This window comes from Monodon monoceros, unplaced genomic scaffold (genome assembly GCF_005190385.1).
Source record: "Monodon monoceros isolate NGI ecotype Baffin Bay Population unplaced genomic scaffold, NGI_Narwhal_1 Super_Scaffold_19, whole genome shotgun sequence".
Classification (NCBI taxonomy): domain Eukaryota; kingdom Metazoa; phylum Chordata; class Mammalia; order Artiodactyla; family Monodontidae; genus Monodon; species Monodon monoceros.
Window position 1 is genome coordinate 33,691,600 of NW_021703775.1, and position 17,447 is coordinate 33,709,046.

General features: G+C 45.9%; 1 protein-coding gene across 2 annotated transcripts in view; it reads left to right on the forward strand.

The window, feature by feature from the left end:
- Nucleotides 1–238: 238 nt before the first annotated feature.
- Nucleotides 239–17,447, forward strand: part of SPRED2 (sprouty related EVH1 domain containing 2) — a 124,452-nt gene continuing 107,243 nt past the window's right edge. For both annotated transcript variants that reach the window (XR_003794906.1, XM_029231963.1), the window contains exon 1: nt 239–929. Coding sequence is in view for 1 of the 2 variants with exons in the window: in XM_029231963.1 (XP_029087796.1) it covers nt 904–929 (26 nt within the window). In the remaining variant the exon portion in view is untranslated. The remainder of the gene's footprint in view (nt 930–17,447) is intronic.

The window sequence follows — 17,447 nt, forward strand, 5'->3', positions numbered from 1 at the left end:
GGAGGGAACCAACCGGGAGCCAGATGTGTGCGAGTCTGCGGCTGCCGCCTCCTCCCTCCTCTCGGGCATCTTAAAACCCGGAGCGCTAACGAAGGAGGATCCGGAGTTAGACGCGGCGCAACTAACTCCGCTCCGGGGCTCCTCCGGGAGTGGAAGCCAGGAGGGAGGGTGGGGGGTGGGGGAGAAAGGAAGCCGGGCATGCTCAGTAGACGGAACAAAGTTTTTTTTTTTTCCTCCTTTTTTTTTTTTTTTTTTTCGGTCGCAAGTAGGAAGCTTTTTGCACTCCACCACCTCTGGCCGCTGGGAAGACGTCATCGCTTCCGCCCTACTTCCTCCTCCTGTTGGCGGCGGTGAGAATCCAATATGGAGTAAATCGGCGGAGTCAAGAGATGGGGCTCGTACCGGGCGCCCTGCACCGCCTTCCAGGCGCACCTCCCCCGACCGCCGAGCGCTCCCCGGAACCGTGATTGGCCCGGTTCTCCGGGGGCAACCCCGGACCAAGCCCCCACCCGCGGCCCGCCCTCTCCTCCTGCTCTCAGCGGTCCCCGCCGCTCCACGGCGCTCTTGTTTTTCTCCTCCTCTCCCCCATCGCTGTCCCCTGCCCAAATCTCTCCTCTCCGCCCGCCCCCGAGCCCCCGGAGCCCCCCGCCCGCCTCGCCCCTCGGCGCTGCGGCGCTCACTCCCCCCCGAAGCTTGCCTGTGCACCCCTTCCCCCAGACCTCACCCCGCGCTCCGGTCGCCCTGCTTCCCCTTCTGCCTTCTGCGGCGTCCCCTTCATCTCTAGCAGCTCCCCCCAACCAAATCAGGCGATCTCCGGAGATGTGAAGAAGGGGGGTGAGCAGACAGGAAGATGAAGGGAGCAAAGCTGCCCGCCGCGGGACAGGCGTCTAGGTGAACAGGAAAATGACCGAAGAAACACACCCGGACGAGTAAGTTTGGCCGCGGGGTGGGACGAGGGTGCCCCGCAGGGGCAGCGTGGGGGCCGGGGCTGAGGACGCGGGCTGGGACTCTGGTTGGGTGAACTTGGCGTGGGGTGCAGCGACTCGCTGGCCGGTGGGGTTTCGGACGCGAAATTTCCTGCTTGTTGAAGTGAGGAGGGGGCGAAAACTGCTGCGGGCCAGCGGGGGCGCGCCTTGGGTCGGCGGGCTGGTGGCCGCTGCGGGGGCCAAGGGCGCGCGGGTGACCTCGGGGCGGTCCCCTTTCCCTGTCCGGGGACTCACAAACACCCCTCCCGCCGAGATCCTCGGCGGCGGGAGCGGAAGACCTGACACCCCCGCTCCGGCTTCCCGGGGTCGGTGGGTTTTTACACGGTGACTTTGTAGCTCTCCCAACCGCCGCTAGCCCCGCGGTCCCTTCGGGAGCCCACTGGGGCCGAGGCTCCGCCATGTCGTTTTCCTGAATCGCTCTCATTTGCATACCACATTTTCATTCATAAAAAACACGGCGGAGCACAGGGAGGACTGGGCGCGGGCTGCGCGGGGGTCTGCGTGCGCCCGGGTCCCCGCGCGGGCCGGCGTGCTGGAGCCGCCCAGGGGTCCCGCGGCGCGTGTGGGTGTGTGTGCACGCGCCGGCGGGCCCAGCACAGGCGTCCCGCGGGGTCTGGGCTGCTCGCTGGGCGGATCAGAGGTCGTGCGGCGGGGGCGGGCGGAAGCGTGCGGGGCAGCGCGCTGCGGACACGTGTGTGTATGTATCTGTGTGTGTGTTTATCTGTGCGTGTGCGCGTGCACACGTGTGCGTGCCCAGCCCGCGGGCCCGAGGGGAACAATGCTCGGGGCGCTTCGCTGGAGGGTCTCTCCGGCGGACCCGCCGCCTCCCGCGGGACCCGTGTCTTTCTCCAGCCCCGGGCCAAGGGTGCAGCTCCCTCCGGCTCCACGGTCGCCGAGTCCGGTTTGGCTTTCTCCCACCCGCGCCCGAGGCGTTTCCGATTGCGGATGCAATAGAATCAGGGCCGCCCGGCCCCGTGCCTGAGGTCGTCGGCTTCGGGTCCGAGCGGTCACCGCACGGCGGCGGCCGCCTCTGCTCAGTGGCTGTGCCCGCCGCCAGCCACTTTTTTTTTTTTTGTGAATAAGACGGTCTCCTTTATTGTCACATGATATCCCTCCCCTCCTCCCCTGCACATTCATAAATCCGGAGCCTGCCTCGGCTCCTTTCATTCAGAGCTGCCATTAGCCAAGGTAGCGGCGGCGCCGGCTGGGGCTCTTTGGCCGGGGCGCAGAGAGCGGGTCTGCAGCCGCCGGGACTTGCCTGGAGGGAGGCCCCGTGCGTGTGTGCAGGGGCGTGGGGGTTGTGGGTAGCCCCCAACCGAGGCCCCGGGTCTTTTGCCCCCGCGAGCATTGAGACTCGGGGCAGAGAGGGGAAGTGACTCAGGGCTGGCCGGCGTTGAGGGCTATGCAGCAGGTGACAGAATGCTGTGCTCTAAGAATCTACTCACTTTTTTTTTTTTTTTTAAATGCCCCTTTATCCTTTGGCGTCTGCTGTCACCAGGCTGGGCGGGAGGGGGTGTTGGGAGGGTTGGTGTTTGGGAAAGGGAATTGCCTTTCTGTGGGTCCCCAGGGAGCTTTGACTGCAGTAACTCCAGGTCTGCCGGACACGCGTCCGTAGCTGGTGAGGATCCCGCCTGGTGTGCGTGTCTGCTGCCCCACCACATCTACTGTTTTTTTTTATTTTAGACCTTTTGCTTTGCCTTCATAGACTGTATCTTGAAATCGTAAAATGTTGCCCTTCTAGGGCTGAAATATGGGGCAGGGGGAGGAATATGCTGCTGAGCCTTGCCCCTTTTTGGACCTGACTAATAAACAGGTATTTTTATGGGTCCTTGTTTGGCCCTGCACACACAGTTAGCGGTAGCAGCAGGGAGGGACGGTTGCCATGCTCTGGGCTTGTTGGAGATTGGTTCACCGCCCTAGATTGGGTTCCTTGGCTCCATCCCTTGGGGATACTGGCCTGGCCGCTCCCTTTTCAGGGCAGCAGGTCGGCTGTACATCCTACCCCATCTGGTATCCAAAGCAAAGGGATTTCATGTGGAATCACCAGCAAGAAATAAATCTCTCTCTTCCAGGCTTTCTGAGCAGTTCAGCATGGAACCGGCTGCCCCCACTGCTGTCAGAAGCCCAGTTGAGACAATGGATATTTGAGGACAGGTTCTGGTTTCAGTTAGAGAATCAGAAAGCTGTGGCACCTTAGCGCACTGCAGAAGTGGCCTTCTCGGGATTTCTTTTAATGTAATGACCTTGTCATGAGACAAGAAATGCCTGGTAAGAAAACGGGCTGTTCGGGCTGTAAACTGCCATTTGTGGACTCTGTCCATTATATTGTTCAACGTTCTTATGTAATGATCCCTCTGAAAAAAATTCCTTTTAAATGCTGGTGCCAGGAAGAAGGTTTCTCTCTGAGTTACAGAGCTAGCTGTGATTGCTTTTTTGGTTTTTTTTTGTTTTTGCTACCACTTTCTGGAAGCTCAGCTAAAATTTTTGCTTGATTATGGTAGCCATATTAGCTTAGGTTTTCACTAGATTTGTTTACTGCCTCCTCTATATTCATTACAGTCTCCTATTTTCTAATGGTTTTATGTTTGAGGTCCCTCAGATAATCTTTCAGAAGTAGACAAGGTGTGTTACTTATAAGGAAGTGACATCAAACCGGAGACTTGAGAGATATATTTGTGCCTTAGGTGAAATAGATTTTCCTGATAGTCCACATATATTTAAGGTTTTTATTACACAATACAGGTGTTTAAATACGTTACATTTAGCATCAGAATACAATAACTCAGTCTTGCAATGGGTAAAATCATGCTTAATTTTTTAAAAATAATAAGTTTTGTCTTTTAATGTTCTTTTCCATGTCAGTTTAAAACTCCTCCCTAGGGAATTCCCTGGCAGTCCAGTTGTTAGGACTCTGTACTTTCACTGATGTGGGCCGGGTTCAGTCTCTGGTGGGGGAACTAAGATCCTGCAAGCCGTGCAGCGTGGCCAAAAAAGAAAAGAAAAGAGAAAAATAAAAGTGCTCTCTAATAAATACATGCTCATAAATTCAGGAATGCTCTTTTCACTGATGGTCCTAAACAACAGCTTCCATATAGAAAATACCCTGATCCTTTTTTGATCCCACTCCAGATAGAAATGCATGTTAAGATTTACAACTCCACAGATCTGCTTTTTAATAATTGAAAAATTAACGAGCATCAATAAATTATTGAAAGTGGTCTTTTGTATACAGGGAGTGGAAGATGTTTTTTAAATCATATGTATTCCGTCTGTATTCTTAACTCATTTGATCATGGTTATAAATGATTTGGAAATTTGCAAACAAAATGAAGAAACCCTTCTCAAGCAGGAGACACCTGGCTGGCTACCATTCAGCTTTCTATTTTGTTCATGAACTCTTCTCTGCAACACACATCTTGCTGAGAATGGATTTGTAGCTCTGCCCTCGCACATATTTTCCCTAATGTTGGAAGATTTCCCATTTTTTTTAAAAAAAGGCTCTAATATTTTTGCTGAACCATTTCAAAGAAATTAGACATTAGAACTCTCATATCCAATTACTTGAGCTTACTTTCCAAAAGACGAGCATACTATCCCGTGAAACCACAATACCATGATCACACTTTACAAAACTAAGAATAATTCCCTGTTGTCTTTAACTCTTAGTCTCAACTGACTGAAAAATGTCTTTCTAACTGGTTATTTCAGCCAAGGGCTGAAGATCCCGCTTTAAATGCATTTGTAACGTATTCTTATGGCTCAAGGCTTAGCCATTTGGTCACTTTCTGATCTAAGGCAAGTTACTAATGTATCTCACTTTGCTTTTATCTGAGTGAATAAAATGGGAATAAATATTACTGATTTCGTGGAGTTGCCGTGGGAATTAAATGAGCCAGCCTGTGTAAAGCTTGCAGCCCACACTAGGAATAACAGGTGTCTGGTGTCGGCTCTGTGCTGGGCACTGAGATAGGTTTCTTACAGGCTCACTTTCAAATAACCGTGTGAAGGAGGTGTTACCCCATTTAACTGAGGCGGAAGCTGAAGAGAGCAAGTAACTTTTATAGCACTTTACTCATTTAGTCTTCTCAACAATTCTATGCAGTAGATGGTTTTATTACCTCCATTTATAGGTGCGGAAATCAAGGCCCAGAGAGGTTAAGTAACCCCAGCAGCCTGGCTCAGGAAGGACTGTGTTTCTAAAGCACCATGAGGTACTGTCTCAGAAGGGGAGCGGGTGGTCAGCCGTAGTCATTCTGACTTCAGAGCTCACACTGTTTCTGACAGTCACGCTGTCCCTAATTCTTCTGGATTGATGACAGTCTGTCATTGCCATAATTTTGTTCATTTCCCTTATCTTCCCTGAAAATGCTATGAAGCACATACTGAATTAAAGTGAATTTAAATAAACTTGGGCTTGAGCATTCTGTGATACACCTTAAGATAATGGGAGGAGTGTGAATTCAGAGTTGATTACTACTGGAATGTTTGCTCTACAGTCATTGAAATAAGAGTTGTGGTAATTAGACCCGTTACAAGTATTGATCCATTCTCTATGCATTAGCCTTAAAAAAAAGGGGGTGTGTTTCTACTCTACCTGAATAGAATCCTTAAATGTTGAAAACAGAGTTGACTATGCAGAATTGGAATCTTGGTCTCTTCCTTAGAAAATCTTGAAAGCAAAACAAAACAAAAAACTTGGAAAGACCTTAACAAGCTTATAAGCCAGGACATTGTCACTGTATAAAGACATTGTCATTGTATAAAGTTAAGTGCCTACTGCAAGGCTGTATGTCTTGTTAGGTGGTGGGCCTGGACTAACCTCCATCAGCTGGGTTTATTTCCACAGGGATCTTAATAAATGCTACCTTTTTCCCAGTCCCTTTAACCAAAAACATGTATAAATAGTGGATCAGTATCAGTACCGATACTATTCTGCTCAGCAGTCTCCTTGCTTGTGCTGTTTATTCCGGAGTCATCTTTCTTCCTTTCCTTCTCCAACAAGTGAAATTCTGCTTGTTCCTCCCGCCAACCAGCTCTGAGTCATTCCTCTTATGAGGTCCTCCTAGACTTTCCCCACCCCGACTCCCTAAGTCAAAACCGTGGGCTCTTTATAGAATTTTCCTCCCACACTGTATGACAGTTATCACCATTTAGAGTCGGACTTACACCCAGCTAGATTCTGTCCCAGAACATGAGCTTTTGGGATTTAGGGTTACCTCTTAACTGCCTAGTTTTCTAACTGTTGTCCCAATACCATTGGGCACATTGTGGTTGCTTTTAATAAAGATCTATTAAATTAAAAAATGGATTTGATTATTTTAAAATGCTGTTTTGCCCCTGCTGACTAATGCAATAATTATAGTTGTCCTATTTGGTTAACTTAGGTTGTGTATAAACCTCCTTCTCAGAAACTCCGTGTTCACCTGAAGCATGTCTTTGGCAATTGGGTGCAGAACCATCTGGTGGTGGTGATCTGTGATTGACAACTCAAAACCATGTTGATTCCAATCACTGTTGTGAGAACTGGGAAGTAGAACGCCTTAAACACAATAAGCCAGGGCCTGTGTTTCTGCCTCTGCAGGAGAATCTCGGCAGAAATCACAGTGTTAACAATTTGCAGTAGCTATAGGGTTCTGATGGAGTCTTAACACTTGAAGCTGGAGACAGCTGTGCTGATGACCTCCACTATGGGCAGAGTTCCTATATTATGGGGATGAACGCAAACACACAACCTAACAGCAAAATCCTCAGAAACTGAGCAAGATGATAACAGAGGCAGAGCAGGAAGTTTTTGTGTTCGGTTTTGGCTTGTTTTCTCTTAAGTAAATTGGGCTGATTTTTTTTTTTTTCAAAGACCCAGTCACATTGATAAACTCATGAACTATTCTTGTAAATGTTTCTTTTTGATCAATATTTAAGGCTAGAACACTGATGATTTTTTAAGGCATTGTCTAGGGCTTTTAGTCACTGGAGTAGAAGGAGTGTTTTGCATTGGTGCACTCCGTGCTCTGTGAAATGCGTTTTCTGTGTGCTTGCCCTAGTAGGCATAGAAGATTGTTACCACAGCTTGGTGTCCCCTGTCAGGGAAAGGAAGTCAGGCCTGGATCTTAGTAAAATATTCGATATTAACTGGCATAGGAGTTGACTAAATTAAGAACCAACTGTTTTGTAACTACTCATTTCTCAGGTAATCTTTTGTCAACAATATGTTCACAGGGAGCACATGATAGCAAATCCTGTTTATGTTATTTATGCTACTTTCAAAGGGTAGTTGAAAATTTACTTGAAAACAAAATTTCTATGTTGACTTGCACTAAGGAGAAATGGATTTTGACTTCACCCTGGCATTTAGCAGTTGTGAGTGAAGAGATTGAAACAACAGGGGCAGCTTCAAAATGTAGGGCTTTGGCTCCTCCTCTTTGTACTGAAATAACGACTTTTCAGATCTCGTTTCCATTCTTAGATTTATCCCCTGTGGTCATTCATAAACGCTTAAAACTTAATTAGGCTAAGCTTTTTATTTTTTAATTTTTTAAAAATTATTTTTGTCTGCGTTGGGTCTTCGTTGCTGCACGGGGGCTTTCTCTAGCTGCGGCGAGCGGGGGCCACTCTTCGTTGTGGTGCGCGGGCTTCTCATTGCGGTGGCTTCTCTTCTTGCAGAGCATGGGCTCTAGGCGTGTGGGCTTCAGTAGTTGTGGCTCGTGGGCTTCAGTAGTTGTGGCTCGTGGGCTCTAGAGTGCGGGCTTCAGTACCTGTGGCTCACGAGCTTAGTTGCTCCGTGGCATGTGGGATCCTCCCGGACCAGGGCTCGAACCCGTGTCCCCTGCATTGGCAGGCAGATTCTTAACCAGTATGCCACCAGAGAAGCCCCTCAGGCTAAGTTTTTTAAATTGTCTTTCCTAGTTCATCTTTGTGTTTCATTTTCATTGTTTATTCCTCTTATTTCTTTTTCTCATTGCTTTGGCTCGGCCTCCTGTATTGATTTTTCAGATAAGCACTGTTTGTTTTGTAATATTTGCATCCCACCCTAACTGAGAATGCACCCAGAAGCTTGGCCCGTCTGCCCTTCCCGGTGTGGGAATAATAGCTTATTGACCTGTATACCACATAGCCTGGCAGAGTGCTGAGCCCATAGTAGGCTTTCTGCAAACATTGATTGATTGGTTAACATAAATGTTCATTAATTGAAAAATAGTTTTACCTTATCTAAAAAATTAAATGACAATTCACATTGTACCCACATCCAAAAAGACTTTGAGTTTTATTGTTTGTTTGTTTTTGTTTTTTTCAGAACTACTGCGAGGGGCAGATTGTCATGATGGTAGTGGAAGAAACATGGGCTTTGGGGTCACACTCTGCCTCTTCCCGCTACAGACTCTTAACAGTCAGTGTACTTACCTATAGTAGCATATACTTGACTCTCTTGCCATCCCTGTCTGTGGTCTAGAAATCATATTACCAACAGCGTTCAAATCGTCTCTAAAACAAGAGACAATAGGCTTCGTGGAAATGAGTGAGGCTCAGAGTTCTCTTAGGAGTAAGCTGGCTTATGGCTTGTTTTGTCTACTTGCGTGCCATGTTGGTGTTCGCGTTTTATATTTCCAGCCAAGGAATAAAGTGGATGCCGGACCAGAGGTTTAATTTAATCACCAGCGTCCGAATAATTTTACTCATTTTTAGAGACCTTTGGAAGCTGGATAAGTGTGAATATAGTCTTAACATAGTCATTACATTTCTCTCCTTTGCTTAATAGTTTAAATCATATGTGGGATTTTTCTCACGCTCCAAATTCCAAAACGAGCCTGCTGTGCTAGGATGGTGTGCCCAGGCTCAGTGTTACTTCTGGCCCTGAAGGCTTAATGGTGGCCTTCTCACTAATCTGTGGGTGAACAGGTTTCAGATGAGGAGTTTGCTGTTTGCACACCAGCTTTGAGGCCCCTACCATCCGTTCTTAGATGTCTTTTATGCTAAGGAAAATGAGTAGATTTGCCAGATTCCAGGTGTCCATTTGGAGTGTAGTATTCTCTGAATCTGAAGAACTTGACTTTAGAGCATACTTGGATCCTAATTGCAAAGCCATGTATAAATTATTTATTGGCTAAAATAAATAGCAGTGGGGGTGAGGCTGGAGGAAAGGGAGAGACTGGCTGTGGAGTGCCATTCATTCACTTACTGCACCCAGGGTTCCAGACACCTTACCTGTCAGGCAGGAGCTGAGCTGTGACTCGGAAGCACCCTCTGCCCTTGGGGAGCTTACATTCTAGCATGCTAGGCACTTCCATGTGCCTTAGGGGTGTGAGGCCAGTGTGGTCTGGATCATGGACTGACCGGCTGCCAGAGGTGTTTCCTCTCTTCTTCCTCTTCCTCTGCAGGGTTCCCCCCTCGAGCTGCAAGCATTGGGATTCCCAGATTTGGGGTGGAGGGAAGTCTTCCTCCAGAGCATTAGAGGAGCGACATGCCCTTCCTAGAATCCCCTAACAAGTTCTTCGAGTCATTTTTAGGGGGAGTGTGTGTGCGCTTGTGTGTTGTGTGTACATAAACTCATGCACTCATACGTGGATGGACTGTGCCCAAGAGCCAGAAGGGGTCCACAGCTGCAGGCAAAGAAAAGATTCAGCCAGGTTAAGCATCTTGTCTGAGGTCACAGAGCAGGATTTGTTATTTTTACCCACAGTCTTTGACTTCAGATCCGTAGAACAACATGACGTGTCATGACTTCACAGAGCCTCAGTTTTTGCAAAGAAACTATCGCGTGTACAGCTTGATTGACATTACCATTGAGCGAATGAAGTTAGAACTCGTTTAGAATCCTGGAAATGCCTCGGAACTATGAGATGACATTTCTTCCTTGCATTCCTGTTCAGCTCTGTGGAGTAGGGGACCAATGCCCACTGAGGTGGCCTTTTCTGTACTGATACAAAGAGCAGTTCCACAGAGACCTCTTTTGGAAAGAGAACCGGCCACCTTGCCCTTGATGGAGTGTGTGTGAGCAGGACGGCAAACAAAGCACGCTATTCTCCTGGACCTGCTTTTTAGCCTAGCTGTTTTGAGAGGAGGATTAAACTTGAATGTGCATAGGAATCACCTGGGAATCTTCTAAAATGAGGATTCTGATTCAGTAAGGCCAGAGACTCTGCATTTTTAACAAACTTCCTGATGCTGCTGGTACTGCAGATCCAGGGACCTTTGAGTAGCAAGAGCCTGTCTGTGGCTGTGATGATGGTGAGCTCCCGGCTGCCAGGTTTGTGTCTTCAAAGGTGACCTCACATACTTGGCATTTGGAAGCTATTGAAGAAGCTCATTGGACAAGAAGGTGGTGCTTCCAGGCGGAGAGATATCATCAAGGGCCTGCCCTTCCCCATTCTTGGCAGGACCTCCAGCTTTGAGGTATAGCTTGATTTTAGATGTGAAGGTGCTGGAAGAAGTTTTTCTTCTTCTTATGGCTTAAAAATAGTTCTTGGTGCATGCCAGGTGGCCCAAGAGATCCATCACTAAAAGAGAAATAGGAAGTCCCAGTACTTTGTGTGTAATGTCTGTCAGCTGGCATTCTGCACCTTCCAGACAAATCAGTCTCCTATGGAAAGCCAGCCGCCCTGGGAAGCAGGCACACTCAGCCCTAGAAGAAATCACAGGAAGTAATTAAACTGAGAAGGTCAGAGAAAGAGGAAGTGGTTGTGTTGTTTCTGAAGCGAATAGCATTGTTGTTCCTGGGGATCAAGATGGTGATGTTTAAGTCTTCTGGAATGTGACTGCTTGGGGACTTGATTGTATTTAAATTGTAGCCCTTTTAGTTTATTCTTTTAGACAGCAATCTAGTTAGGAAATGAATTGCTTTTAGGTCTTATCAGGAATCCCCACGTGCCTAAGCAGAAGTCTTAGGCAGGGAGTTGCTTATAGTTTGGCAAATTGCACTTAAATGAAATGAATGTCAAGACTATTAGAGGTTAATTTTAGGTGTCTGGAGTTCTCCCTAATTCTCCTGATTAAACACTTTAACATAATAGTTTCCTTAATTGGAATAATGATAGAATATTAGCATGCATATTAAACCATTTACCCAAATTTGAATAGGGCTAAAATGCAAATGATCAATCACTTGTCAGCACTTACTCTTTAGAGATAATTCCTGGGGAGGGATGGGGAAGAGACCGGAATATGAATCGGAAAGTGGCTTTCTACCTGAGGCAGCATTGCTGGGAAAGCCAAGAATAGACCAGAGGACTGAAGTAAGACCCTTTGTTTCCCCCCAAAAGAGGTACTAAAGATACCAACGCCTGCGATAAGTAATAACTCCAACAAGAAGGTAGATGGAGTGAGAAATCTGAAATGAGCTGATCGTGGACGCTCGTTGGCCTATCATATTTTTCTTTCAGAGGAAGAGGTCCCTCCCCAGCATTTAGGTACCCCCCCCCCGAAGTTTTGAACTGATGCCACCACCCAGGAGTGGCCCAACATGTGACTGGGGACCCATAAGCACTTCAAGTGTTGTCTGTGAAGCGAATATGTGCATAACATCAGCCATGTACAGGTATTACTCTTTCAATGTATGTAGCTACATTTATAGAATAATCAAATACAACCTCAATAAAATACTACTGTACTGAGTTCACGGTGGATGTTTGTGATATCTTTCTCGATTCACAGTTATTTAAAAATACAGCTCTAATCCCTGGGGAGGAGGGCCGATCCCTGAATTTTCAGCCTTTGAATACTTACTCTTAGAAAGTTGGGAATCGCTGCTGTGACCCTCATTCTGGATGTAAGGACACGAGTGTGGTCATTCTGTAGGGGATGCGTATGCAAAGGGTGTGTTTATGCTCCGGGCCGTTGGGGGATTGGTTGGAAGGTCTGAAGGAAAGCAGAGGGCATTGGTTGGAGGTGGATGGGAGGAGTTGAAAACGAGTCAGGACATCCCCCCACAGAGACTTGGCACAAAGTTGGGTCTTCTCCTAAGAAGGGGGTCCTGGGGGAGTGTGTCTTCTGTCGTCCAGCTCTTCTCCCTTTCCCCTCCTGCATTTGCTGAACACCTGTGCTGGGCAGCACACAACTCTGTTGTGGAAGAGAGGATATACTCAACACTAGAAGCTCTTGAATGGATACCAAGTAGCAGAGAACATGGTACCACGTTGCCATGTACAGTAAGTTCTGGGAGTCAGGAAACTTAGGTTCCCATCACTTCTTTGCCACTAAGCTGCCCTGTGACCTTCGGCAAGATGCCGAGCTGCTTCTCTGGACTTGGCTTTCTCATCTCTAAAATAAAGGGATTGGATAGTAACATAATGTTGAAGAACTCTTGTAGCTCCAAGTATTGTAAGGAGAGTTCTTGTTTTAAGAAAACTTTTGTTCTTATTTATAAGTATAATATTCTTTTTAAAAATAGAGAGAAATACAAAGAAGAAATTCAAGTACTTCTTGCTGCAGTAGCCAGGGGAGAGTTCACTTTCGACCAGCTGGGACTTGAATTTTAGAGGACTCAGATAAGGATGGTGGCGGTGATGGTGTGGGAGAGTGGTGGGTCAGGCAGGTTGGAGAGGAGGCATCTTATGTCCAAAGGTTTCTTCCACAGACGAGGAAACTCCACCTCTGGGTTTGTGCTTGGGGAGCTCAGAGAAAGAGCTGGTCCAGTCGGGCGAGGCTAAATTTGAGTGGTTATTGCATGCCAGGTAACAAAATACGTATTTGAGCTTTTGTTTCTTAGGTGGAATGGAGCTGTATAAAGTTTTGAAGCAAAGAAATGATGAAATGATATGTTGGTAAATTCCAACTAGTTGCAGGCTAGGCTGGAGTTAGGGAGGCCACTAAGAACCTGTATCTGGGCAGGGCTTTCCTTCTGGCTCTAATGAAATGCAGTAGGCCCTGCTGTGGGAACCTTTGTTCCAAAGAGGTTGTCGTTACGTTTATTGGAAGATAGGGGGGGTTCTGAAATTCAAAACAAAATTAACCAGCTTACTTTGTAGATCAAACTTACAGGCTAGTAATAAACCAGGTGAGGGGTTTTGTTTTTTGTTTGCTTTTAGCATTGTTACTTCTGCAGGAACACAGCACCACTCAATTGAAATTGCCCTTGTGAAGTGGAGAATACATTGCCCTTTCTCAATGAAGTAAAATGGTTGCAACTTGACCATAAAATTATAAAACTGGAGAGTATCCTAGGACAATGCCAGCTCCCTTCTTTTACGGAAAAATTGCAATCCAGAGAGGTCGAGGGACGAACCCAGGGTCACACAGCTAGTTGGTGGCTTGGGATATATAAGCAAGCAGATGTCATCTGGCCTTGGTTCCAGTCCTATTTTGGGTGCTGTGTTAAACATTCATGACAATTGTTACCCTGAGCTGTTGAACCCTCCAGAGACAGGAAAAAGATGATGGAAACCCGTTCAATTTAGATAAACGTAGCCCGTGTTGATGAGGAACCATCAACATTGAACAGAGTGTCAGCCTCGGTCAGCCCCTGCACAAGCTGAGAATAGGTGAGCTGCCACACGCTGTTCCTGCGTGGCTCACCTTCGGGTGGCAGGTAGGGGTCCCCAGGGGTTGCTTCCTCATGTGTGTTTCAGGAACAGGAGGGTAGGGAGTGGAAGCAGAGAAGGGCTACCCTCAGCTCCCCATTCTGGGGGAGAAAAGATGAGCCCTTAGATGAGAAGTTGAAATACATGTGACCAAGGTTTTTGCACCTGGGCGCTAGCAAAAAAGTCTATGAAACGTTACCTACGCTTGTCTTTCCTCCCCAGCTCCAGTGCCTTCTCTTCTCTTCATGTGTTTGCTTTTGATGTTAACTGCCAAGGCGGTGTGGTCATAGACAGCAGGAAGTAATATTTGATATGCAGGTTTCGGGGGGTGGGGGAGGTGGGAGGTCGGTGGATGCCAGCCTGGGAAGGGTGGTGGTTTTGGCGCACTAGTGTGAGAACGCCGAACATTTCTAAGCCAACAGGTGCTGTTAGAGCAAAGAGAGGGAGGGAAGAGTTGACCAGCTGGTCATATAATGAATATTTTTTATGGTATCATTTTACTTTCATTTTTGTAAGGCCGCTGCCCCACAGGTTAACTCCAGATAAAGTTGGGATTATCCCGTGTACCAAACCACATAGCTACTAAGCGTGGCAGCTGTGTAGAAACCTAGGCTTGAGGAAGAATGAAAACAATCCCTGAACCAAGACACACTATCCCCAAGAGCCCACGGTCCAGCAGACAGGCTGGGAAGGCACACCTCACCTTCCTTCTCTTGGGGTTCTCCACCCCCGCTTCTAATCTCCATCAGCTGGGCATCCTTCTTACTCATAGAGCAAAGGATCCCTTATGAGCCTAAAGACTGCACTGTGGAGTTTCAGGTTCCACGTCCCAGTGCTTCTGGATCATCCAGATGGTCAAGGTGGTTTGGTTATAAATGGTTTACCTGCAGATCCCTCCTTTCACATTCCTCGTGTTCCGCATCTAGCAGTACAACAGTGACAAGGAGAATAGACAGCTGTGGTCCAGCCCCCACCCGTGGCATGCAGCCTGAACTAGAACTCCTCCCCTGATTGTCCTAATAAGGGCAATTTATCAGTATATCAAGAGGCCCCAGGTGGAGCATATCCGGGTTGGTTTGCCATGCTTTCCTAGGACACAACACCTGTCCATCATTCCACTCTCACCTTTCTCCTCCCTAGACCAACTGAATTAGAATTTCACCCTCACACCCTGTGTCAGTATTTCGAAAAATCTAGGAGATTCTACCGTATCTTAGACTAATCAGGGTTTCGAAGAGGGGAATACCACCAAACCTAGAGGGTTGTGACCAACCAAGATGGCACCACCCAAGGAGCATTACTCACTGTTTTTAAAGATCCCCCTGGGTTATGGGTGTTAACTAGACTTTATTGTGGTGGTCATTTTGCAGTATATACAAATAGAGAATCATGTTGTACACCTGAAACTAACGTTATATGTCAGTTGTAGCTCAAACAACAAAAAAATTCCCCTATCACTGCCCCTTAATTTATCCTGAGTCATCTGTCATACAGGAGGGGATTCAAAAGGTCACACACATCCATATTAGAGAAGGGGACTTGCTCTTTCCCTTCCCGCTTTTTCTTTGTGGTTCCATCTCATTAAAGTTAGTAACAAATAATTTTTTAGGGAGGAAGATACCAAATTGATGTTACATGTAAAGTGAGATCATAAGACACAATGCAAAATAAACTCTAATTGTTGATCCAAGAGGCCTTTTATTTAATAAAGAAACATTCTAAAGCACACCAGAAAATCACCTACAGCTGTCCAAAATACGACTTTTTTCTCCTCTGCATTGGTTCGTTTTTCTTTTTAATTTAATTTTTTTATACAGCAGGTTCTTATTCGTTATCCATTTTATACACATCAGTGTGTACATGTCAATCCCAATCTCCCAAATCATCACACCACCACTGCCAACCCCCGCTGCTTTCCCCCCTTGGTATCCATACGTCTGTTCTCTACATCTGTGTCTCAATTTCTGTCCTTCAAACCAGTTCACCTGTACCATTTTTCTAGGTTTCACATATATGCGTTAATATACGATATTTGTTTTTCTCTTTCTGACTTCACTCTGTATGACAGTCTCTAGATTCATCCACGTCTCTACAAAAGACCCAGTTTAGTTCCTAGATATGGCTGAGTAATATTCCATTGTATATATGTACCACATCTTTATCCATTCATCTGTCGATGGGCATTTAGGTTGCTTCCATGACCTGGCTATTGTAAATAGTGCTGCAATGAACATTGGGGTGCATGTGTCTTTTTGAATGATGGTTTTCTCTGGGTATATGCCCAGTAGAGGGATTGCTGGGTCATATGGTAATTCTATTTTTAGTTTTTTAAGGAACCTCCATACTGTTCTCCATAGTGGCTGTATCAATGTACATTCCCACCAACAGTGCAAGAGGGGTCTCCTTTCTCCACACCCTCTCCAGCATTTGTTGTCTGTAGATTTTCTGATGATGCCCATTCTAACTGGTGTGAGGAGATACCTCATTGTAGTTTTGATTTGCATTTCTCTAATAATTAGCGATGTTGAGCAGCTTTTCATGTGCTCCTTGGCCATCGGTATGTCTTCTTTGGAGAAATGTGTATTTAGCTCTTCTGCCCATTTTTGGATTGGGTTGTTTGTTTTTTTAATATTGAGCTGCATGAGCTGTTTATATATTTTGGAGATTAATCCTTTGTCTGTTGATTCATTTGCAAATATTTTCTCCCATTCTTAGGGTTGTCTTTCCGTCTTGTTTGTAGTTTCCTTTGCTTTGCAAAAGCTTTTACGTTTCAGTAGGTCCCATTTGTTTATTTTTGTTTTTATTTCCATTTCTCTAGGAGGTGAATCAAAAAAGATCTTGCTGTGATTTATGTCAGAGTGTTCTTCCTATGTTTTCCTCTAAGAGTTTTATAGTGTCTGGTCTGAAGTCTGAAGTCAGGGAGTCTGATTCCTCCAGCTCTGTTTTTTTCCCTCAAGACTGCTTTGGCTATTTGGGGTCTTTTGTGTCTCCATACAGATTTTAAGACTTTTTGTTCTAAGTTCTGTAAAAAATGCCATTGGTGATTTGATAGGGATTGCATTGAATCTGTAGATTGCTTTGGGTAGTATAGTCATTTTCAAAATATTGATTTTTCCAATCCAAGAACATGGTGTGTCTCTCCAACTGTTTGTATCATCTTTAATTTATTTCATCAGTGTCTTATAGTTTTCCACATACAGGTCTTTTGTCTCCCTAGGTAGGTTTATTCCTAGGTATTTTATTCTTTTTGTTGCAATGGTAAACGGGAGTGTTTCCTTAATTTCTCTTTCAGATTTTTCATCATTAGTGTATAGGAATGCAAGAGATTTCTGTGCATTAATTTTGTATCCTGCAGCTTTACCAAATTCATTGATTAGCTCTAGTAGTTTTCTACTAGTAGCATCTCTAGTAGTTTTTCTACTAGTAGCATCTTTAGGATTCTCTATGTATAGTATCATGTCCTCTGCAAACAGGGATAGTTTTTCTTCTTTTTCAATTTGGATTCCTTTTATTTCTTTTTCTTCTCTGATTGCTGTCACTAGGACTTCCAAAACTATGTTGAATAATAGTGGTGTGAGTGGACATCCTTGTCTTGTTCCTGATCTTAGAGGAAACGCTTTCAGTTTTTCACCATTGAGAATGATGTTTGCTGTGGGTTTGTCATATATGGCCTTTATTATGTTGAGGTAGGTTCTCTCTATGCCCACTTTCTGGAGACTTTTTATCATAAATGGGTGTTGAATTTTGTCAAAAGCTGTTTCTGCCTCTATTCAGATGATCATATGATTTTTATTCTTCGGTTAATATGGTGTATCACATTGATTGATTTGTGTATATTGAAGAAACCTTGCATCCCTGGGGTAAATCCCACTTGATCATGGTGTATGATCCTTTTAATGTGTTGCTAGATTCTGTTTGCTACTATTTTGTTGAGGATTTTTGCATCTATTTT